Source organism: Xenia sp. Carnegie-2017, unplaced genomic scaffold (genome assembly GCF_021976095.1).
Source record: "Xenia sp. Carnegie-2017 unplaced genomic scaffold, XeniaSp_v1 HiC_scaffold_25, whole genome shotgun sequence".
NCBI classification, from domain to species: Eukaryota; Metazoa; Cnidaria; class Anthozoa; order Malacalcyonacea; family Xeniidae; genus Xenia; species Xenia sp. Carnegie-2017.
In genome coordinates, this window is record NW_025813488.1 from 8,018,627 (window position 1) to 8,042,997 (window position 24,371).

General features: G+C 37.2%; 6 protein-coding genes across 10 annotated transcripts; all 6 read right to left on the reverse strand.

The window, feature by feature from the left end:
- Positions 1-386: 386 nt before the first annotated feature.
- Positions 387-2,185, reverse strand: LOC124452401 (caspase-7-like). The gene is made up of 3 exons (XM_047002931.1): positions 2,003-2,185; positions 1,325-1,807; positions 387-1,242 (listed from the first exon to the last, which is right to left on the reverse strand). Exons 2-3 carry the CDS (start codon positions 1,704-1,706, stop codon positions 833-835), a joined length of 792 nt encoding a protein of 263 aa, XP_046858887.1. The 5' UTR covers positions 1,707-1,807; positions 2,003-2,185; the 3' UTR covers positions 387-832.
- On the reverse strand, positions 1,995-3,613 carry LOC124452522 (death domain-containing protein CRADD-like). The gene is made up of 3 exons (XM_047003081.1): positions 3,368-3,613; positions 3,188-3,268; positions 1,995-2,210 (listed from the first exon to the last, which is right to left on the reverse strand). The coding sequence occupies exons 1-3, from the start codon at positions 3,611-3,613 to the stop codon at positions 1,995-1,997; spliced, it is 543 nt and encodes a 180-aa protein (XP_046859037.1).
- Positions 3,614-4,809: 1,196 nt separating this feature from the next.
- LOC124452400 (caspase-7-like) lies at positions 4,810-8,706 on the reverse strand. The gene is made up of 5 exons (XM_047002930.1): positions 8,577-8,706; positions 8,123-8,421; positions 6,768-6,941; positions 5,767-6,249; positions 4,810-5,690 (listed from the first exon to the last, which is right to left on the reverse strand). The coding sequence occupies exons 1-5, from the start codon at positions 8,579-8,581 to the stop codon at positions 5,314-5,316; spliced, it is 1,338 nt and encodes a 445-aa protein (XP_046858886.1). The 5' UTR covers positions 8,582-8,706; the 3' UTR covers positions 4,810-5,313.
- Positions 8,707-8,861: 155 nt separating this feature from the next.
- LOC124452398 (bone morphogenetic protein receptor type-1B-like) lies at positions 8,862-15,082 on the reverse strand. 2 transcript variants are annotated; one of them, XM_047002927.1, is made up of 8 exons: positions 14,846-15,082; positions 13,153-13,455; positions 12,960-13,062; positions 12,745-12,868; positions 11,525-12,197; positions 11,178-11,308; positions 10,291-10,422; positions 8,862-9,448 (listed from the first exon to the last, which is right to left on the reverse strand). In XM_047002927.1, the coding sequence occupies exons 1-8, from the start codon at positions 14,904-14,906 to the stop codon at positions 9,440-9,442; spliced, it is 1,536 nt and encodes a 511-aa protein (XP_046858883.1). In that variant the 5' UTR covers positions 14,907-15,082; the 3' UTR covers positions 8,862-9,439. The 2 variants fall into 2 exon arrangements, with proteins under 2 accessions (XP_046858883.1, XP_046858881.1); XM_047002925.1 differs by having other exon boundaries at positions 13,141-13,455.
- Positions 15,083-16,008: 926 nt separating this feature from the next.
- Positions 16,009-20,479, reverse strand: LOC124453321 (galanin receptor type 1-like). 3 transcript variants are annotated; one of them, XM_047004119.1, is made up of 4 exons: positions 20,291-20,479; positions 19,792-19,907; positions 18,279-18,766; positions 16,009-17,912 (listed from the first exon to the last, which is right to left on the reverse strand). In XM_047004119.1, the coding sequence occupies exons 3-4, from the start codon at positions 18,729-18,731 to the stop codon at positions 17,115-17,117; spliced, it is 1,251 nt and encodes a 416-aa protein (XP_046860075.1). In that variant the 5' UTR covers positions 18,732-18,766; positions 19,792-19,907; positions 20,291-20,479; the 3' UTR covers positions 16,009-17,114. The 3 variants fall into 3 exon arrangements, with proteins under 3 accessions (XP_046860075.1, XP_046860076.1, XP_046860074.1); XM_047004120.1 differs by lacking the exons at positions 19,792-19,907; positions 20,291-20,479 and having other exon boundaries at positions 18,279-18,340; positions 18,548-19,565; XM_047004118.1 differs by lacking the exons at positions 19,792-19,907; positions 20,291-20,479 and having other exon boundaries at positions 18,279-19,565.
- Positions 20,480-21,434: 955 nt separating this feature from the next.
- LOC124453388 lies at positions 21,435-24,008 on the reverse strand. 2 transcript variants are annotated; one of them, XM_047004206.1, is made up of 3 exons: positions 23,651-24,007; positions 22,897-23,528; positions 21,435-22,263 (listed from the first exon to the last, which is right to left on the reverse strand). In XM_047004206.1, the coding sequence occupies exons 2-3, from the start codon at positions 23,507-23,509 to the stop codon at positions 21,890-21,892; spliced, it is 987 nt and encodes a 328-aa protein (XP_046860162.1). In that variant the 5' UTR covers positions 23,510-23,528; positions 23,651-24,007; the 3' UTR covers positions 21,435-21,889. The 2 variants fall into 2 exon arrangements, with proteins under 2 accessions (XP_046860162.1, XP_046860163.1); XM_047004207.1 differs by having other exon boundaries at positions 22,897-24,008.
- Between the last annotated feature and the right edge of the window lie 363 nt (positions 24,009-24,371).

Sequence of the window (24,371 nt, forward strand, 5' to 3'; positions counted from 1 at the left end):
TAATCAGAGAAGAAATATTTGCATGAAGCCAGCAGACATTTGCACTATACATCATACAAAACAGACTTTTAAAAAACACGGGTATTCTAATGCTCAAAAACATAGAGTTTCCATTTCAAAAACCCGAGTGTTAAAAAGCAAACGACTTTGTGGAAACTACTCCAAAATTGCCTTTTGAAGTAAAAAATCAAGTTTATCGTCAGAAACTTGAGTGCTTTTTTTATCAACTTGCTTTCTCTTATTTACTCCTTGCAGTTATATACTAGACAGACAAAATACATTTCCGTATTTCAGTTATACAAATCACTTATTTCTCACTTGTCATTGCACTTTTACCCCATCATATATTTAGTGCATCACGGTAGAAATCGACAGTCAACCCATAATGGTGTGTATGAGGATTTTAATATAACAGGATATTGTAAACTTGATAACATTAAAAACATTAATACACAGTGAACATGCATAAAATGTAACTTTATTCCAGTCACTTGTCTATAGATATGATCATTGTAGATTAACTAATTCCTTTTATCACATCAAAGTTTAATCAATAGCTCTCCCTTGCCTAGAAAAGGTAGATTTCATCTTCATGCGAAAGGACATAAACAGAAAAATGCAGAAAAAGTTTGTGTAAACGGTTACGTGAAATCAGTCGTGCTCAAAATATTTTTCTATTGTGAATTAATTATACAGACATTTGAATCATTTCAGGAAATTTTTCCCTCAGATTTATAGTCCAACTCACCATCTTAACATCACCATACATAAAAAAGTTAATGAAAAGTCACTAGTAGCATGAAAAATATCCATACAAATCAAAACATGAACTTTACGGCTGATCGTCGAAAACATGTTCAGGAAAGAAGTAGACTTTCTTGCGCAACTGCGAGACGATTGAAGAAATCTGTTTCTTGTTATCGGAGAAGTAATCATTTGTGTAGGACTTCTGTTTTGCCACTTCACAATTCACGAGCGTCATCATTCTAAGAAGATCCGTTGAAGATGCATACTTTTGGAATACGGAAACGATGGCTTGAACAAACCAAGAGCCTTTGATAGAGTTGCGCCATGAATAGTAGCCTGGTACAGTAGAATATGCATACATAAAATCTGCTTCAAGAGGAAGCGTAATTTTGTTGTTCCCTGGGGCGTCAATTTCATCTTTTGCGTCAATTTTCTCTTTTGCGTCAATTTCATCTTTTCCATCCTTCAGATCAATCCCTTCCATATATTTCAAACCTTTATAAAAAACACGCATTATATTCTTCACTAAAAAATGAAAGATGGATACTATTATAGTGAAAAGTGAAAACTAACCTACCTTGACAAGCTTGAAAAAAGAATAATTTGGGTTTGCCAGGAAGACATCCTCGAAACACACTCGTCAATTCTTTGATTGGAATTGTGCCATCAGTACCATAAAAAAGCCCCTCTTCACCATGAGTCAAAACAGCACAGATTATGCAATCATGTTTTGAGTGATCCATTGAGGCATAATCACGAAAAAGTTCCATGATTTGCTTCGTGGTTTGGTCGTCATAAGCTATGGTTATAAAACCCAATTTCGTAAACAGTACGTATAAAGCATCACGATCAACGTCAGTACCATTACGTGGGTATTCTTGCATTCCTGATTCCTTTAAGAAATTTTTATTGTTGATGATGAATGCTTCGCCACGTGGACTGTGTGACATTGAGTACATATAATCCCTTGTGATAACATCCTTATGACTGGAAAAGTATTCAGGTATCAAGTTCTTTTCTTTATCATCTTTGTCGTTTTCGTGCGACTTTGGATTAACTTCTACATTAAACCATAATCAATATAAGCTTCTTTTTACTATATGATTTACAAATGAATTGGCAATTCATTTAATCAGCAGAGGATTTTTTTAACTTCAGAAAAGTAGAAATACACTTGCTTTGTTCATATTTGGTTGTGAAAAGTCAACTTGACGAGGTCATTAAACTCTAGTGGTACATGAATGTTTTCAATTACCTTCATTCGGTTTAGGAATCAATTTAGAACATTTCCCATCTTCTTGTGTAGAGCTACTAGTGGTTTTACCAAAAGTGTTCTGGGAGTTCTCATGTTTTAATTCTTCGTCAGTTTCTTTAGGAGACTTTTCATCATCGAGATCACGCGCTGGAGCATCTACATTATCAACTGGTTGCTTTGTACCTTTAATAACAACAATTTGGAAATACTTTTGAAAAAGAATTTTTGAGTTATTGGAGGTGGGCATATACCTTGGACCTGGACGAGGGAGTCATTTAAATTATTATAATTTCCTATAATTTTTCATCCCAAAACCCTAGTTTCCTATAGTTCTTATGGAAGTAAATGAAAGTAAGCCGATGATCGGCACTTTTTTCAACAAACGGCCATCGGCATTGTCATTGGAGTTAGAAACCGTCGACAAAATAGATTTCATCTGGTTATGGCAGACTTCTAACGCTATTGAGTAGAGCCCTCGCCTCTCCTCCATCGCAGACCACTATATTTTTCGGTTTTCGCCATTTTTTTCGGTTTCCGCCTTAAGTCAGCTTTTGTCCTAATTTTTTTTTATCGTAGACAATGGCTACTCTCCTTGAGACTCGAGCAATTCCCACATCGCGGGTGCATATCCGCGATTACCGAAAATGTATTCCTCGACGGCAACCAGAGTAAACGTCGTGTTTTTGTTTGTATTTTTCCCACTTGACACTTTAAGACAATATTTATGACCGGGTTATTGACCTTCTGCAGTTTGTATGTTTATCAACTTTTTATATTTAAAGTATGGCAACTTGAGTTTTTTTTGAAAGTGACGTAACTTCAGTATTTGCCAAAATGATGAAACAGAGGGTGAGCCCTCGCTTCCAGCGAAAGTGGAAGTGAAAGCTAATTGTTTACTACGAAACTAAATTACATTAAATATTTATCGTAATTCGTATATAGAATATAGGAACTCATCAGGTTTACGATTTTGTTGAGAAATGTCGCCTCGTTCGTGCAGCTCGATTATTTTGGGAGCAAGTATTCATAATTGAATATTATGCCGTATTACCAACTTCGTTTGAAAACAATTGTTTTTTTATGGATTTCAACATGCAAATACGAACATTTGCCGCAAAATTATCTAGATGGCTACGCCACTAAGGTGCGTGTTAGAAAGGGGGGAAACGTTTGTCGTCCATGTACATCTGCAGCTTTAGTAACGCAATAAGCAACTATCGAATCAGTGTTAGCTAAACCTAAGCTCGAATATTCGCTATCCATAACCTAAGGTTAAACAACCATTAACCTTATGGGTAAAATAATGCTCGTGTTTTTATTATCTAAACTGACCTGTTGAACCTTTGTAAGATTTCAATAAATCACCCAAAATGATTGATTTTTATCGAGAAATTCCACAAAAAAACCAAACGCGTCCGGTCCTCGACTTGGAAGCATATCCAAGAGCTCCTCACTTTTAGATTCCAATGTTTTAATCGCTTTAATCTTGTCACGATCATTTTCTGATAGGATGCTTTTCGAATACAAGAATGATGTAGCTTTGTCAACATCCAAATCACGAACGATTTCCATTCTGTACTCTTTCAAAACATCACGATGTTTCTTCTCCATTACGTTTGTCTACTTAATCTGTAACGATGCTTAACAAACCCAACTTTTCTTTTAGCCAAACCAAATTTTGGTGTAATATGACAAAATTTCCGCTATCTGCTGAGAATATACCGACGCTGCAAATACGTGTCCAACTATACGTCACAATGTTGACGTACGCTCCATATGGTCATCCATTCTTTGTCACTCTAAAAATAGGTACGTGAACAAACGTCAAAATCGTATGATCGGAAAATCTAATTGTTGAGCACAGCAGGAGAATTATGGGATTCGATGAACTGTTTAATGAATGTAAATTACACAGTTTGCGAAAACCGCTATCTGCACATTTGACAGCAAATACAATCAACATCACAACCATTGCGCTTAATTATATGAGAAACGTCTACGAAGAATACATGTAAAACAAACTACTAGATTATTCCCAATATGTAGGTAACTATTTACCACATTCAATAATATCCTAATATTCGTGAAATACGAAGAAATTCCCGCTTTCTTTTCTGTTGCGAGCTTACCAAAGCCTGGAAATACGCGTCCAACTACGCCTGATGTACAGTCCTCTGGTCATCGTCTTTCAAAAAATAGGTACGCTAGAACCTCGGTGAAAAGATAACGTAAAGACCTAAGACTAGAGGAAGAAAGTGCAATATTAGAACAATTTAAACAACCAGGGTTGAAAAAAAACACGCAATTTTTTGTTTCTTTGACATCTGCCAAAATTATTTTCTCCAAGTCATGCCAACTACCAATCCTGAGAAGGAGAGTGTTAGGATTTTTGATTGCCTGTGTCAAGTTATTGCCTGACTTTTCTTTCGTTTGCCATTTGAAATTAATTCCCAACAATTCCCAACAATGAGAAAAAATAATCAGAGAAAAAATCATAATAATTTGAGAAAAAATATTTGCATGAAGCTAGCAGACATTTGCACTATACATCATATAAAACAGCCTTTTAAAAAACGGGTATTGATTGGTTGAATGCTCAAAAACCCAGAGCTTCCACATCAAAAACCCTATATTTATTTTACCATGAATATCTTGACGTCGTATTCAGCGGACATTTCTTCCATATTGCTTTTTGAAGTAAACAATCAAGTTTATCGTCAGAAACCTGAGCGTTTTTTTTCGCAACTTGCTTTCTATTACTTTGCTACTTACAGTTATATACTAGACAGACAAAATACATTTTCGTATTTCTGCCCTACAAATCATTTATTTCTCAACTTTCATTGGCTTTTACCCTATCTAACATTTATAGTACTTCATAGGAGAAGTCGCTTGTCACTCCATAATAATGTATAACGATTTTAATCTAAAAGAATATTTTAGGTTGATTACATAAAAAAGCATTAATACACAGGGAACGTGTATAAAATGCAACGTCATTCTTGTCACGTGTTTATAGATATGATTATTGTGGATTATTTAATTCCTTTTAACACTCTTCGAAGGTTTACAAATATCTCTCCGTTGCCAAGAAAACGGGGAAAGAAAAAACCAGAAAATGCACAGAACAGTTAATGCAAACTGTGAAGTGCAACTGTTATATTGTTGTGCTCAACATAGATTAGATTGTGCAAGCTGCAAAAAGCAAATTGCGACTGTTACCTTACATATCATTTCATATGTACAGTGGAGATCATATGAATCATTCAAGCCAATGCAAAAAAATATCCAAACAAATCAAAACATAAATTTTACGGCTGACCCTCCAAAACATTTTCAGGAAAGAAGTAAACTTCCTTGCGCAGCTGTGAGATAATTGAAGGAATCTGTTTCTTGTTGTCGGAATAGTTTTCATTTGTGTTTGACTTCTGTTTAGCCACTTCACAATTCACGCGCGTCATCATTCTGAGAAGATCCATTGACTTAACGTACTTGCGGAAGACAGAATCGATGGCCTGAACAAACCAAGAGCCTTTGACAGAGTTGCGCCATGAATAGTAGCCTGGTACAGTGGAATATGCATACATAAAATCTGCCTCAAGAGGAATTGTACTTTTTTCGTTCCCTTTTCCATCAATTTCATCAAGTGCTCCATCTACCGCATCTGTCCCATCCATATAATCATTTCCTTGATAAAGTACACAACACATATTTTCGCTTTAGATGAATGAAAGCGGATACAATTACAGTGAAAACTAACCTACCTTGGCAGGCTTGAAAAAAGAATAGTTTCGGTTTGCCAGGAAGACGCCCTTGAAACACACTCGTCAAATCTTTGATTAGAATTGTGCCATCAGTACCATAAAAAAGCCCCTCTTCACCATGAGACAAAACAGCACAGATTATGCAATCATAATTTGAGTGATCCATTGAGGCATAATGATGAAAAAGTTCCATGATTTGTTTGGTGGTTAGGTCGTTATAAACTGTGGTGTTAAAACCCAAGGCCGTAAACAGTCCGTATAAAGCATCACGATCAACGTCAGTACCCTTACGTGGGTATTTTTGCATTCCTGATTCCTTTAAGAAATTTTTATTGTTGATGATGAATGCTTCGCCACGTGGACTGTGTGTCATTGAGTACATATAATCCCTTGCGATAGCATCTTTATGACTGGAAGAATGTTTAGGTTGCAAATTCTTTTTTATATCAGTTTTGTCATCCTTGTGTGCTGCACGATTGACCTCTACATTGAATCATAAGTAATTTTTTTGGCTATATGATTTACAGATGAGTTGATTGCAAAAATCGGCAATTCGGTTAACTAGCAGAAGATTTTTGAACTTCACAAATGCGGAAATACACTCGTTTCGTTCATATTTGTCTGCAAAAGTCAACTTGACGTGCTCATTTAACTTATACTGGCTCATTGATCTTTTGAAAACGAGCAAGCAATTTTGATTTCTCTACGATAAACCAACCAATCATCTCATCACTAATTTGTCGAACTGAAGAGTTGGTAGCAACTTGCAACTTGCAAACATCAATATGGTACGCAACGTTTTCTTCCTAATTTATTGGAGTGAGTCGAAGTTTTCCCCAGCACCCAACCTTAAACTCTTAAAGTAATATGATCCGGCAAATATCACTGAAATAAATAACGAGACAACCTAAAATTCTGATAATAAAACAGTAAAACTATCCTCAGAGCTTGGTAATTAAAGCGGGACTCTCGTATTCAACCGTATTTCTTGAAAGTACTACCTTTATTTGCTTTCCATGGCCATTTCCCATCTTCTTGTGTACAGCTACTGTTGTTTATACCGCTGGTGTTCGAACAACTTTCGTATTTTATCTCTTCCTCTGTTTCTTTGGGAAACGTTTCACTAGCGAGATTAAAATATGGACCATCCATATTATCCACGGGTTGCTTTGTACCTTCATAACAACAATTTGGAAATATTTCATCCTTGAGTTATTGGAGGTGGACATATAAGACCTGGAGACTAGTCATTCCAATAACTATAATTTAACAGAATTTTTATCCCGGACCTCCCGTTCCCTTTAGGTTTAATAAAATCGACGAAATAGATTTCGTCGGGAAATCGCAGAATTCTACCGCGATTGTGTAGAACCCTCCCTTCTCTTCCATGGCAGACCACTAAATTCTCGGTCTACGAAATTCGCTGAGTAACTTGCTTCAACAGCCAATGATGAATTAGTGAAAGACGTCATACTTTGTGTATTTAACTAAAAACAAGTTTTTTAGGTAAACTTCAAACATCAAATTCTTCAAAAATCGACCCGTGATGACTTTTACACCGGGAACATAGTGTATTGTTAAAGTGTATTGTTTAAGCTAAAAAATACATCAGCTTTCGTCCTAATTTTCGTTTTCGTCGCAAACTGATGGTTACCCTCCTTGTCTCCACCCCCCGCATCGTTGTACATGTCCGCAATTAGAGAACAAAAAATATTTGTCAACGACTCCTAAATCAACACTGATCAAAAGGCCGTGACGCATTATAATAAATGTTTCCGACAGGCTTATGGCTTTCGGCAGTTTCAATTGCACGTTTCTCAACATTTTATATTCAAAGTATATGACATCTTGACCAATTTTTTTCGAAAGTGGAACAATTTCTTTACTTGCCAAAATGGTGAAACAAAAGGATTGGCACGCGCGACCGGCGTGATGAAAGCAAACTGCTTTCCACCGAACAGAACTCGTCAGTTAACCGATTTTGTTTTCAGATGTCGAGAAATGTCGCCTTGTTCGGGCAGTGACTAACTGGGGCAAGTATTCCCATTTGCAAGTTATGACGTATTAACTTCCTTTGAAATGAACCCATTGTTTTTTCGTTGATTTTTACAGGCATATACATTCGCCATGTAATTATCGAGCTGTTTAACGTGCGTAAAATCGGTATAGACAATGGAACTACACATCGCCTCACCACTCCTAAATCGAGTTAATGAGATGAATCCCTTAACGATTTCCTTTCCGGGAAAAGATAAGTAGCAATTTCAAAAGTCATAACTACTTAATTTAAATTTATAAGGATACATCAACCTCGTAAGTAAAATAATCCTCTTTTACTTTGCTTTTGTCAACGAACCTTGCAAACCTGTATCGGGTTTCAGGTATTTACTCAAGAATGGTTGATTTTCATCGAGAAATTTCACAAAAACACCAAACGCTTCGGGTCCTCGCCTCGGAAGAATATCCAAGAGTTTGTCACTTTTAGATTGAAATGTTTTATTCGCTTTAATCTCGTCGCGATCATTTTCTGATAGGATGCTTTTCGAATACAAGAATGATGTAGCATTGTCAACATCCAAATCACGAACGATTTTCATTCTGTTCGCTCTCAAAACTTCACGATGTTTGTCCTCCATCACGCCTCCGTTCATCAAACTGTAACACGTCGATAAATAAGCGAAAATGTTCTTCAGTAATATCCTAGTATTGATAAAGTACCAAGTGAATTCGGCTTTGTTTACTGCTGAGCATTTACCAAAGTTGACAAATACGCGCCAACTGATATACGATTAAAACAAAATACGACATACATCATCGTCCGGTCATATGGTCATCGTCACTGTTGCCTCTCGTCACTCTACAAATAGGTACGGAAGAAAGGTCAAAGTCACGGCCGGCTCCCGGAAAATGTAAGGATTGAGCAGGACAATTTTGAACGCTCGTTGATTTAAAAAAACACGGTTGGCAAAAACCGCAATTTTACGACATTTAACAGCAGGTGCGATCAACACTTCAACCATTGAACATCTACGTAGGACACCTATAAGGAAGAGAAAAACACACAAGCAGAATAGATTGTTGCCACGACGGAGGTAACTACGAAGCGCATACGATTAAAACATTACTTCTATATATATATATATATATATAACAGATACGTTATGTACACACAATACAAAAATACGTAATCAATATGTGCTCTCTCGCACTCACTTAAGAACAAGTAAATTTACATTAGGATAATATCCTACACATATGAAACTATTGACAGGAAAACCACAAAAACGTGCTTTTAACAATTCAGTTTCACGTCATTGGTCACGTGAGTCGTATTTACAAACAATAAGATGTAACGTCTTTTCCAAGCTCCTTGGACGTCTGACCCATAAATCTGATGAGAGACATGGACTTTCCTATTCTCTCGTCCCGTAAGCCTAGTTTCCACAAACCAACACAACGACATAACACCACAAGATGTTTTCAACGTAGGTCGATTCTCTTGTATGTAGACATATTTCTTGCATGTGATTCGGCCAGTTACATAACCGTATTAATATGCAATATAATAGTAAGAAAATGAGATGCCGTTATGTCGCTCGTGTCAACCAGCTTTTCGAGGACAAATGAATGAGTTTGATCATACACAGAGGTGTATTGTTTATAGAATGATCATTCATACCACCTGTAATCGACAAAAGAAAAAAATGTGATTGTTTTCAGAAAATCATCAAATAGAAAAACCTATCAAACTGGGCACAGATGCGCCTAACGGCCTGGGATTAAAACAGTGACGGATTACTAATACGGAGCGTTTAAGCTAGGACAAAATTGTTGGACTTTAAGTCAGATATCTATTCCTTCCACCAAGTTCAGATGACTTTCGCGTTCCCTACGCTCCTTTGCCTTTCCATTTCCCAGCTTGTTTTTTTGTAACTCATAGTATCAACAAAAAGGAATAAATTGAAAGTTAAAACTGGGAAAACCCACTACTTCACAAGTTTTGAGCATCGTGCATTTGAACAGTAGATCGTACGGTTTTTAACATCATAAGTGGTCTAAATTAAGAACAATGAGCTAGTCCGGAATGACAAAAACGAAAAACTAATTATGTGTAGATACAACGCGCCTCTCGAAATACCGGGCCTGTAGGCTTCAGCCTATTTAGCCTGCTTAGTAATTCGCCACCTGCTCAAAATAGCTGTCTGCCTATGGCCAAAACTGCAGGCCATATTTTAGAGATGGTAGGTGGGGAACAAATTAAATTTTCAAGTCAAAATTAACTCAAGCTACGTTTCGTTTATTTGCTTATGTTACCATAAGTTAACTTCAATTTGAAATTTCTTCGGGCAGTGATTGCGATGGAAACAACTATACCAAGTAAAATGTTATAAAATTTTGGCTCCTTAAAAATAAAATTGGCGGGCAAAAAAAACTTGGCCTGCTACAAAAAAAAAATGAAAATGTTGCTCATATTTTTTTTCTATTTGGCAAACGGCTATAAAAACCAAAATTTAATATATTTACCTGAATAGCTTTCTCCTTCACCAACGTCTCTTCAATTTTACACAAAGTTTTCTGAACACGTAAAACAGGAAGTCTGGCATCTGGATTATGGTTCCAGCACTCCTCTACTAGCTTGCTTACTTGTCGCATAGCCTAAAAACATTTTAGAATGATTTCAATTCTTGCTAGAAGACGTAAAAATCTAGATACAGAATCTATAGCATGTATCTTTGCTTCAGTGCGTTTAAAATTAACGATATTAGAAAGTTGTTTGACAACTCTCTTCTGAAAAAATATAAATTAAAGAAATCAGATTTTCTTCCCATTGAGCGATTCGAAAACATTCACAACAATATTGAACGGACATACAATAAGTTGATAAAGGGAATGGTTTGAGCCAATAATCGCTTTAGATGTTGATTGTTCAGGTAAGGGCAGTACCGAGGACTTCATCAGATCAACACAAACACCAACATTCCTTCTCAGCACTGCACTAACCTGGACGAGGAACATCTAATAATATACATATACGTACTAAAGTTAAAATTTACTGAGTAACAAGTCCACATCATGCCCTCGGAACGCAAGGTAAAATCACAGCACAAGAACTAAAGATTGGGCCCTGAGATAAAAATCCCATGCACTTTGACAGTAGATTCTGCATGGAAAAGCAAGTAAAGTTTCAGAAGGTTTGCAAAATTTCCTATTTCCACATCAATATAAATATAAGTATAAAGAAAATAAACACACTACAAGCATAAATGTATATAATATATTTGCAATGCGCAATAAAGAAATGAATAAAACAAGGGTGATGCACGACGCCTGAAGCAAAAAGCACGTAAAGCAGTTAAGTAAAGATGACACGTCAGTAAATGTAAAGCACAATGTGCCTTACTGTGGTTTACCTTATCACGATACCAACGATTCAGAATTGGCGGTCTTCGCTTCTCGACACAAACAACCTTTCTCATTTCATCAACACTAGGATTGGCGCTCACCATATCTTCATAAGGCAACTGACTTGGTTCTTGAATTCCTGACACAAACCAATGCAAATAAACGTTTGAAAATAACAAAAGTTAAAATGTTCAAGTTTTTAGATACAACACAATATTTAGTTTGTAACACGCTCCCCATTAATTGATCTCATTTCCCCGTTATTATTATAATTCGTCCATATTTATATATTTATGAGATACGTATGAATCTAATATTCGCGTTTCCAACAAGAAAAAAGACTGTAAGCTCTTACCTTCGGACTCCGTCCTGAATGCTATCTCCCACAAGACCAATCCGAGAGCATACATATCCGCTTTTAAGAGAGCGACGTGGGCGCAATCACCCGGTACTATGCTCTCATCCAAAACCTCGGGGGCAATATACCGCCTCGATGGCTGCTTGGGATTAGCACTGACATCTTTCTCTGTGCATTCTTCCGATGATTTGAGGGCAAGAGCGAAATGTCCAATGGCGCATATACCACCTTTCTTGACAAATACGCCTTTCGAAGTGAGATTTCTATGAGCAATGGCACATTTCTTGTACGTTCCCATGACTTCGACGTGAAGATAAGCGAGACCGGTGGCAATTGAGCCCGCCATACGAAGCAAGTCTTTCTTGCTGAGGACATGTTGGGATCGAAGATACTCAAACAGGGATCCATGAGCACAATACTCCGTAATCAGGTAGAGCTCAGTGGCCGACGGAGCGCCCAGACGATCAGACGCAATGAAAGCCAAAATGTTGTCGTGACGTCTCATGTTTTCGTAAAAGTTACATTCTTTTAGCCAGACAAACTCGTCTCTTGATTGGTAGATCCTCACGGTCACCTTGTTGTTACGCCATAAACCCTCAAAAACACGGCTGAACTGTCCGGTACCAATGAGTCTCGTCTGCTGCACCTGTCTCGCTATGGTGCGCTGTGTCTATAACAGGGTAATGACATTGTTGTACAGTCTTCGAAGGGGTTTTATCCAAAGAGCGAGAAATTCCTCTTTCTCAACTCAAGCATATTTTAGTGAAACTCACATGACTGTTGCGCTTGTTGTACAGCAAAAATGAAAAAGTTATTGGCAATGAATACGACATTTGCTTTTTTTTCATCAATTTACGAAAACAAAGTTGTTTGAAGTGAACTGTTTGCTAGCAAAAGTTGCGTGACGACAGTAAACAATGAATAAATTTTAGACTCGAACAGTTATTTGTTTATTTATACTCCATTATAAATTAAGTGCGACAGGGCAGTGGAAAAGGAGGAAGAGAGGGGGGCTGGGAAGAGCGACGGACAATCGCCTACAATAACTAAATGAAGACTATAGCGTTCAACGGTAAAATTGAAATGTGAAAAAAATGTTGATGTAAGAGCAACCTGGCGAATTCCACCTTCAAAAAGCTTCGCCCGTTGCACTGTGTGCGCGCAAGTTCCCCAAACCTCCCCAGGTGTATACATGTGGATGCGAGGGGATAACTTACCAATTTGGGTAAACCAAAGTCACTTCCGCCTGTTTCTTCAAGCATCTGAAAAATGGTCTGTTGATTCGATACAACGTGCCATCCGTTCTTCTTTACTTCTTCATATCTCTTATAATTGACATGTCTATAGAGCAAAATCGAACGGCAGGTCACAGGTTGCAAAAATTACTCCATAAAAAGAAGGATTTCGGGTGAATATCACGGAACTTCATTACCTCCAATAACAAACAATGATGACGACAAAAATAACAACGCAAATTGAAACAGAAACAACCAAAGCGATGATAACATTTGTTATTCCCTTGGACGAGCCCTCATCTAAAAAAAAACAACAAAGAAAAGTAGTATTTATCGAATGGAATTTTCTTTTATTCCATAAGAGCAACGAGTACGTACTTAGCTCATTACCATTTGATTTTCGTGTTGGTTTTAGCGTTGGTTTCAGATGCCTGTTGCAGAAATCCCGCTCGTGGCAACACGAAACAGAGTTCCTTTCTTCCAGTTCACGTGCCTCGCTGCGTTTGCAGTGAAAAATCGCAACCTTTCCACTTGGTTCGGGTGGCAGGCAGCCGTAGTTCTTCACCTCTTCGTACGTGTCTTCATCAATCTTCAGTTGGCTAAAGCAGTTACCATGTGTCTCGCAAGTGTAGTTGACATGATTCGGGGGGCAATATTCTTCTGAACATACACACTTCAACTTCGTCGTGTTACCTTCACATAAAGATAACAAATTATAATATATAAATCCAGGAGCTGATTTTCAGGGGGGTGCAGGTGGGTGCACAGCCCTCCAAAATTCTCTAGTACCCCCCAAGAATAATTCTAAAATAGTATTATGTAATGTAGTCCATTAATATACCAGCATTAGAGCTATGAAATTGTACAGTAAGACAAAGTAAAAGTAGAACTTGTCATTTCAAAAGCAGTTACATATTTTATACCACCACCATTTGCAATTGAGTTATTACAATGCGCATTTTCATTGAAACATTAAATTGAAATAAATTACTAAATGTGCACTCATTAACAATAACAAAATAGATAAAAATTTAAAAAGCTAATAACACATTCATTATGCAAGGTTCACTCATTGGTAAGCCTAAAAATCCACAATAGCCTGAGGCCCCTTACAACTTTAGCTAGGATAACAATGCACTCCACCCCTTAAAAATTTCACACCCTCCTGTCAAATGAGCATCGAGTCGCTCCCGAGAAAAAATATTATGATAGGAGTACGACAACAATAATTATGGCTAAAATATTTTTTCTGATAACTTTAACATCTTCTGGTTATCATAACACAAAAGATCCATGTCACAAAACATTTACTGGCATTGTTTTAATGTTCACATTGATCAGGAAATAGGTTCCAACGATGCCGAAGATAATTTTCTAACTTCTTAGGATTAATAACTGGCAAATCTAGTGGGTAGTAAACGTACTAGAAGAATAAACTAATGCTCAACCTTTCTTGAATGCTGGTGGTTGCAATAAAGGTAGAGTCAATGTACATGAAACTGCCAAACCAATTTCAACATCAGCAAATACCGACAAGATTGTATGTACACAAAAAAAAGGCCAATGGGCATTCAGGGCAAATTTCAACCAAACATCTTTTCAATAAAAGTTCTCTTTGAAATGACAGCACAGCGAACAGATTGTAAAATAATTTTTCGATATACGCATGTATTCAAATAATAAATGTAAAACGTACTCGAAGAAATTACTTTCATCTAATACATTATCAACATAAACTAACAAACACAACAGCTTCATCTGCAATCTACCAAAGAATTTAATCCTTCTGACATGTCACAGACAATCCGTCTATCTCAACAAAATATTTTTACAATTCGTAAAACACGCTGGATGTTAAGACATTCTAAACCATTCCATGCCCTAACTTTCGCTTGCTGTAACGAATTTTATAAATTCTAGGGTAAATCCTTAACGATAGCTGAGCAGATTTCATAAAAAATGGAAGATATGTTTCACCAAAATCACACACCACAACACGGTAAAATTACCTTCGCAGTTATTATGAGCAAAAATTCGATTGAATAGCAGCAAAATAAATCTATATCAAAACTTTGAACCGTACCTTGGTCAGCGTTTACAAATGCCAGCCAAAATTGAAGAAGAAATAGTGAAACTCGGTACATCTTTTCTGAGTACAATTGTTTCGTGCTGTTTTGAAATTCTAAGTGTGCTTATTTCGTACTACGCGTGACGTAAACATTTCTATTGCAACATACCATCCGTCAAAATGAGAGACTGTGACTGCCATCCTTCCGAAGTTTGATGGTATATGTCCAATCATCAGATCGTCCGTGGTGGGGCAGTCCCGAGAAGGACTGTTCGTGTTAACGTTGGTTATGGTCGATCGACTCTCCATCTTCTTACAATGACTCTGAAAATGACTTTCAATCAACACCAACAGTAGGAGCCTTAACGACCTACATCTACAAACATGTAACGATACTCCATGGTTCAAACCGTTTACTTTCCTATAAGACACATTAAAGTAAATTTTTACAACATTTCAACCTAATTACAACAGTTATTTTTGGATGGAGGCATCATCAGTCATAACCCACCTCACATCCGACCCTCCTATAATTGAACTCTTGCGTCTGTTAACATCATTCCATACAATCAATTCATCTTTCACCAAAAGAAATTGCTCTAAAAACTACACGAAAGAAACGTTGAATACTACAGTTCAACAGGAAACCGAAAACATTCTATGGCAAAGTACTGTTTAAATACATGAAAAATACTCGTTCTCTTTGAAGTCTATTTCGTTCCAGCAGTTGCGTTTGCAAAAGTTTGAGCGACACGAAGTAACTTCCGAGTGCATATCAGAAAAAACTATTTAAACCATTGAACTTATGGAAGTGTTTGATGAAGTTGATGTTAATAAAGTGAAGCTATAAATCTACTTGAGTTCCTTCTTTCAGAAAAACGCACCATTTCATTGGAAACGACATTTGAAAAAGCCGCCATTTCACATGGGATGGCATTCGAAAAAGTCCTTGTTTCATCACCTTTAAATGAGACTCACTTTCTTGTTTTTCTTTCCCTCTGTAATGTCAATTCTTCATAGAAAGTACTTTTAGAAAAAACACTATTTGTTTTGAATTTCTAAAGAATATAATTTTACCAATGGATTTGCCCCCAAGGTACTTAGAAATGTAAATACATGTGAAAATGTGCTGGAGTAATTTTTTTTGACGTACCCTAGATCTGCCACTGAGGAACAAATTTGAAGCCACAATATGACAAAAAACCGTCATTACCAAAGTGCTAGTGAAGACAGTGAAGTATTATTTACATCAATCGACTCTAATTATAGCTTTTCTAGTTTCAAAATGAATGGTTTGAATCAGAACCCGCGAGTATGGGTACATGTTTGTGAATGCTGGTTGTCCAGGTTAGTGCAGTCCTTAGAAAAACTTGTGACACATTGTATTGAATGATTTTCGACATTCTAAGTACATCGTCTGTGAAGAGGGAGTAAATGTCGTGGCTACCACTAAGAAAGTCAAGACGTCCGTCAATACAAACACCAACAGTCCTTCCCAGGACTGCTCTAACATAGACAATACTCAAACTGTTATGTTGTAATGATTAGTGTAATAATCTCGGACTCGTAATCTTGAACTATTTTACAGATCATTTTATATTACTCAAGTCAATTGAAGTTGGATACGCTATGCCTCTGAACTACCCAGTAAAAAATCAAAGCCCCATACACGCTTGATACGAACACCAACAGCCCAAGGGTCAAAAGTAATACAGCATCGCGATGTTCAGTATATTAGTCAGGTAAATTGGTAAAATTTCACAGCTTATGTTGTAACTGCATGGTAATAGTTTTTGATATACGGTTTAATTTACAAAAATATGATACATTTGCGCAAGTAAATAGTAGTGTCATTGGTATTGATCGATAAAAATTTTTAACATCGTATAAAACCTCAATGTTGTACGTAGTTGCCTTCATGTTTTCAATGTGTAAAACTTAAGTTGTAGTTGCCTTGTTTTTACTGTGTATTACCTATGTTGTAGTTAAGCCTGTTTTCACTGTGTAGAACCTATGTTGTATATTAAGCCTGTTTTCACTGTGTATAGAACCTATGTTGTAACTAAGCTTGTTTTCAATGTGTAAAACATATTTTGTAGTCAAGCCAGTTTTAACTTTGTAAAACCTATGTTGTGTAGTTAAATATGTTATACGCTGTGTAAAATTTATATATTAGCCATGCCCTTTATGTCTTTGTCAAACTTATGTTGCAGTTTATGTTATGTTGCATTTCATAAAACCAATCTTGCATTATGCTGCTTAGACTGTAAAACCTGTACATATATTATCTCACAACAATAGATACACTCTCTCCGTACGAGCAATAACACACGGAATCCACGTAATCATTGTCCTCCATCAAACGCCTCACTTCATAACGACTCAAATCCTTCAACAATTTTTCAGTGCGGACAGGTTTCCTTAACTCGTCTCGGGAATCATATAAGAAAACCGAGTCGTTGTCGGCACAAACAGTTTCTTCTACAGTCTTAGGATCAGTGGAGGAATACATCGAATACTTTTTTGGACTCGTTCTTGAAATCGTGAGCCTCGTGCGTTTAAGAGCACAACAGCTTAAAATCCGCTTGAACTCCTTGCGAAAGTCGTTGTTCACCACCGCGTATATGATGCAGTTAATAGAGCTGTTCGTCAGCAGAAGCAATACACTGATATTGTAAACCAGCCTAAGATGAGCGAAGTTCACATGCAAATCCTTACCGAACGCTGCAGCTAATCGTATTGCGTTGATAGGAAACATCAAAATGGAAAACGTGACCACGACCGGCGTCAAAATTTTTAAGGCTTTGTTGTTTTGATCGAGACGAATTTTTGCCGAGTTCGTCGAGTCGTGTCGAAGTAGAGAGCGAAGAAAAGGATCGCCGCGAAGTTGACGCCGAATACGCGCGTAGGTGCCCACGATCAACGCCAGCGGAAGCACATAAAATAACAGAGAAACGAAAGCAACGTGGAGTTGACGGTAAATTTCTCGTTCCCAAACAGGGGCGCAAAAACTCCTGCCATCCTTTGTTTTGAGCTCCACAACAAAATGCAGAGGTAAAACAAAAAGAACGTAAGATATTATCTAAAAAATAAGAAGAAGAAAAGTTTGTCGCGGAGACTTATCACAACTTTAACTATTTTTTTGGAAAAGCGCAATTGCCATGGTGAATTGGCAAAGATAGGGGTTCTCAGGTTCCCATTTGTTCTAAAAGCCAATAGTGAGAGAACGCAAGCCTGTGCATGGTTTTCTAAGGTTTCCCTTCGTTTTCAGAGCTCCTGGGAACTCTCATTTTCGACTCTTCACCATGGCAATGGCGCTTTCCTAGGCAATCTAAAAAATTTCGGATGACATCATACATGTTTTTTTGAGATCCGTTCAACATCGATCATCTCAAATTCAGAGAGCAAATGTAATGACTGACATTCGAGTGAAATGTCTTACACTCACCCAAATAAAAGCCACGATAAGTTTCGCTTTTCTTGCACTCATCTGATGGTCCATGCAGTGAACTATCAAACGATAGCGATGGAACGAAATAGCAACAATAGAACCGATGGAAACTCCGTAAAATACATCAGTCAGTGGAAGTAGGAGCTTACATCCCATATCCCCGAATGGCCAAGAGAAATTGAGGTCGGCATTCAGTATTAACAGCGGTAAACACATTAGCAGAACACCCAAGTCAGCGATGGAAAGATTAAATATGAATATGTTACCTATATTCTGGAGACGTTTGTTCCTCCATATAGCCATGCACACAAGAGTATTACCAAAAACTCCAAAAACGCTAATCAATATCTCGATAACAATCCGTGCAAACTTCACGCCTCTCGGCTCTTGAAACTGAGCGGTCAGATTGTCGCGTCGTACTTCTGACAAGATCCCTCCAGAGTTGTTCATCGCGTCCACCTTTATCGTCGTTGATTGGCTCTTTCCTTGTTTAGAGATTAACAATATAAGCAAATGTTCAAAGCAACTCAACAACCTCATCGACAACCGTGCACAATAGCGCAGTCACGCGAAAACAGTCTTGTAATCAAAGCTCATCCTTCTCGTGTTACAATAAATAGAAGATTTCGTGGTGACGATTAACGAAAATCAAGCCCATCTGATTTTATTGAATGTCAACTTATAAACGCCGCTTAGCAGTTAACCCTATGACTACTTTAGAGGAATACAATGTTATTCAAAGTCTAGTAATGGCATTGCCGTAGTATTTGTTGTATGCGTTCTAGCTCGGGAACAGCAACAAAAATTTCGGACAAAGATACACTTGTCGTTATTTAATTAACTTATGACGATATGTAGCGATTTTGAATGGAGAAGTCGACGAAAGCTGAATGATGAAAAAGATTGAATGTTGGTTTTGTGAATAGTCAAAATATCCGGCATGGAATTCCATTTAATTTTTGATGCAGAATGCGAAGTTTCTGAATGCAACGGGTGTCTGCATGTTGATAAAAAATTTTCCATGTGAGACGAACGACCTTCAACTGTACTAAACGTATAGAAACACGTTTCTTTTTTTCAAACTTTGGTGTTTTTTTGGTCGACCTCCTCCAAGTCAACAACAACAAGTTTTGAATTTCATTTCAAAGACGAACAAACCCTTTGAAAAACACAAAGAATCAAAATATTTTTGCTTTGTTGCAATTCTTCCTTTCTATCGTTTGGCGAAGTAATTTGTAAGTACAAATGACCAAAACAAAACACAAATACATGCAACGTTTAGTATTTAGTGGGGCAAGAACTCGACCTTTGTACGTTGTTTTTGCCGTGCAATATTAATGAAAAACATTGAAAAATACCAAATCAAGTATTCTATAACACGAGCTTATCTAAAACACAGTGCGAAGAGAAACATATTAAAATGCCGAAGACGTTTTGCAGATATTTTAGATGGTTTCAATTGTCGTTGGTTTTGTAGCTATATAAAAAGACTTCGATTACATTCCTCTACCTTTACAACTTCTCCAGAAAGTCGTTCTCTCTTCCAATGTCTCAGTTGAGCTCAATACCGTTTCTCGTTCCTAATAAAATATCGTTTTCGTGCGCAAATACCATCGTCTCGTGTCTCTAAAACGAAGGCGGGAGATGCAATTTAGTTAATTAAGATTTTAATTGATGGAAATCATAGAGAGCACGCAGCTCCAAACGGATATGAAAAGACTTGAAACAGTTCATCGATGTCCGTAATGCGTCCTTAATGTGATATGCTTTGATGGGTTGATGTTTTTTAAAGTATTTCATGAACTCGAAGGCCAGTCACATTTTTTGACATATCCACTTCGAAAATCTTTCCATGCCCCCACTGTATAAAAATTATCATAAAACGCGCAAAATGACATTAGCTGACGCGCATGAATTGATTAATTTCTCCAGCAATAAGTTGTTGTCTTCAAACTGAGCGAAGCTGACACGAAAACAACAATCAAAACGATTGTAGTTGTAGTACATACTGAATAATTCACTGGATTTTTTTGGTGTCACAACACCCTACGTGCCAATGGTAAAAGTGATAATTAAATTCTCTTGTTTGTCGTGTTTCTTGATCGCAGATGTCAACAAGGCAACAATCTTCTATTTAAGCAGATTTATCAATGAATGAACCCTGTAAAACCACCATCCAGTCGAACAACAATCATCTAGCCACGTTTGGCCTCTTGTGATGTTTGAGTACAAAATAACAGCATGTTATTTGCTCAACATATCGCCTTCAAGCTGTGCTAACAATCAAGGACAATTGCATTAATAATCCCTGCCTGAAATATTTAAGGCTGGCCAGCTGATGGGATAATGCAAAAATGACCTCCAACTTGGAAGAGATAGGAAACTTTTGTGGATTGTTTTTAAAAGCACTTTAAATCGTCTCACAGTAATAATGATAACAACGAAATCTTCATTTCAACTGTGAGACACATTCAGCTAATTAGAGCTGGCCATATTCGGTGTTATATTGAGTGTTTATGTTTAAAAATTGGAAGGAACCTTTCTTAATTAGGACTCTCAAAATACAATAAAGGCAGACATGCAATGAAAATCAATATCTTCGACAAAATGTTTGCTATCTCATTGACAAGTTTACGGAAATGTTTTATGTTTTGTTTTCGCCCACATTTTATTTGAATATGTTGAGATTTGTCACAATGTCGGCTTGTGATTTGAGGAATTTAAGGGCGTAATACCACCTGAATAGATATAAACTTAACAGCAGCAACAGACGTAATCTCAATGGCTTGTTGCCAATCATTTAATTAAACTGTTTCTGCACCTGCGAGCAGAAATACTGACGATGATCTTTAATTAAATTGTCCATGAAACGAAACTTTTGCGATTTCAATAATATTAGCAAAAATATTTTCATTGAACAGAACTTTTAAAATGACAAAAATTACGTACTTATAATGTACCTATACAATGACGCACTTATCATTTACCTATAACAATGTACGCACAACGATGTGCCTACATGCATGAACTGTTTTTTAAAAAATGTTGACCGTTTAAATTTGGTTAGTTTCGCTTTTTTGTTTCAACTACAAATATTTTACGTTGTGCACAAGGCTCAGTTTTTCACACGTTGTGCAGTGAATTTTGAACTAATGAAAGATGTCGAATGTCATTTGTATTATGTCTGAAAGTGCAACCATAAATTTGCGTTCATTACGGTTTCAAACAGAAGATCAACTTTACAGAGTGGAAGGATTGTTCTCTACCATATGCTATACATAGAATTAATTAAGACGCTACCATCAAATTTCGTGTAAAATATCTTTCTACAAACAATCGTTAAAGCTTAATAATTACTCTACATTTGGCAACAAGTATTTCATGACCGTCAAGGTATTTAAAAAATAAAGGTTTTGTAGTTAAGCTGAATACATAATCAAAATCCGTCAAGGCATCGAAAGACCCTAAACAATGACGACTACCTGAGCGCAAGAAGGCAAACAGTGGATGTTTTTCAATTTGTCGTACATTTCACGAGTAGCCAATCACGCTACCTTCATGATCACCATGAAGCAACAGACTTATAAAGCTACAGATTTACGCCAAAGCTACGCCTCGGCTTTATCCTTCTTCTCCTCGCGGTCAGTCTTCCCCAGGCCACAGCAGTCCAACCCACACCATTTGCATATGCCGTATCTGAAACAGCAAACTCGACAAGCTGGCACGCAGCACACGCAAAGAAAGATGCCGATAATAATTGCTATAACCCAGAATATAAGTCCAATCGACCAGACAGTGCTGACAACACTGTTATCAATGCCTGTTGCAATCGGCTCGAGTCGGTACGTAATCACACCACAGATTGGGGTCAGCAACAGCACAGTGGCAAGAAATCCACTAGGAAGCACAGTACACACACGACATATATAGCAATCCATGCCACAGAACGGGCCACCAATCCACATGAAAAGTGGAAGCATACCTAAACGATCAAAGAGTCGGTGACAAAAAGAAAGTTTCCCCCCGTAGGTAAACTACTGTAAGTGCTAAATGTATCAAGCCCAATGGGATTGTCCTGTTTTTGTTACAATAATCTGTGCATTTTTCAAAACTGCTTTACAAGATGACGGTTACCATCGAATAATGATGCCGGGTAGTGAATGAAACTGCTACTAGTATCATACTACTATTCAGAGCTAATTTCGAAATTGGGTAGTTTTCAGTTCAAGAGGCGACACGTTTTTTTATGGCACGAGCGATCCCATTCTTCACATGGCATTTGGCAAAAAATCACCTCAAGTCTAATTTGGGCTATCCTGAATTATCTGGGATTTATTTACATAGAATTAAAAAAATGTTTGTCTAGGGATAACTTTGTTTTGTCTCGTGGTTACGTATATGTATCACAACCGGTGTAGTTGTACAAGGATGAAATAGTCTGCAAACTTTTTACAATTCTTACTATTTGTTCTTGCAATACGATCGTTGAGGACTTTCATCTATTTTATGAGCTTAACCATTTTACGTAAAACGTATATCTACTCAAAAATACACCAGGAAAAACACTCCACAAAAACTGAACCCTGTAAATACGCATAACGTCATTCATGTATACCTTTATAAAACGTTATCGGCGCCAATGAGCCCAGTTTTATTCCCAGCCAAAGATTGGTTTTTGAGAGCGAGACTTCTGAGAAACTTGTCGAGGAAAATATTTTGACACATTCCCAGCAGTTTGGTTGTTGCCATACAAGAACGCAAAGCTCGACAACGATCAGCCCGACTGGAATGTCGTGAAGAATGGTGCCAAAGCCCAAAATGAAACCGTGAATTTTATAGAAACTTTTTAAGAACTCCGAGTTTTCACAGTCGTACTCAAAGGAGTGACTTCGTGCGGCCTTGAAATATTTACAGTAGATAACGACTTGAGAGATAAACAACACAGCGCCACAGACGAAGAATCCGGCCAGAGTCAACTGTAGTATGATCAAATCCGTTTTGGCGTTCTTCAGAGCGCTCGAAGTGAAGTTTCCTCCATCGGAACATTTCACTGAATCCCCAACGCCGTTGAGTTCACTCGAGTTTTTCATGTCAATGACGTCGTCACATTCGGAGAGAATGCTTGAGCTGTCGATGTACAAGCCGACGTCGGTCAGGAGATTAAATATTTCGGTCGCAAAGTAAAGGAAAAATTGAAGACAAACCGAAGATTTGTTCCCCAAAGTCATGACGAGCAAGGCTGTTGGACTATTTTTCAACGACCAAGAAAGAAAAAGCAAAGAATATCGATGTATAGTTAAACATACAAGCAACCTTTTAGAAAGCTGGTAAGAATGTATGATGTAATAAAGATGTATTAAACCGCTTACCGTTTATGATGCACCAACTTTTACTATACTCTTGTTATCCTACAAAATTTCTTTGTAATTTCCACTGAGACGAGTGACAATGGAAGATTTAAACAGTCTTTAGCACAACTTTGGTGGATTCGAATTTACCAATTTCGACGAAAACGATATATTTCAGTAGACGTTTGAATGAAGCAAAGAGAGACTCTCTAATACCTGGATATGCTTCCGAACGCCGGCAAAAAATTTAATTCGCAGCCAATTTACAAATCAAGACGGACGTAGTGTTGTTATAGATAAAGATTTATCGCTTGGCGTCTCTCTCGTAATTCAAAAGTCGTATAAAGTTATTGCCTTAGATTGTTTACTTTAAGTTATGCAAGAATCTGTGCTTTAATTTCCCTAACAAAGAAGTTTTTGCACGATTTTATTTTTGGGAAGGTGGCCAATATAGGCCACAACAAACAAGACTTTTTACATATCTATGCACCAAAGGAAAAGTCTATTTTTGTACATTGTTCGAAGCAGAATATACCGTCAAATGCGTTCACTCCTCGAGTCAGGATGGACTTCAAATCAAGTTAATGATAACCGCCATAATCCAGTCAATTGTAGTGCAGTGACTGTTTGGAATTCATAATAAGCGAATAACCACCGTCTCTCACAAAATCAACTTTCCGTATACAAGAAAGCTGTCAGGGCCTTTTTTAACTATATAACTGGGGGCGAAGGCCTCCCAGCC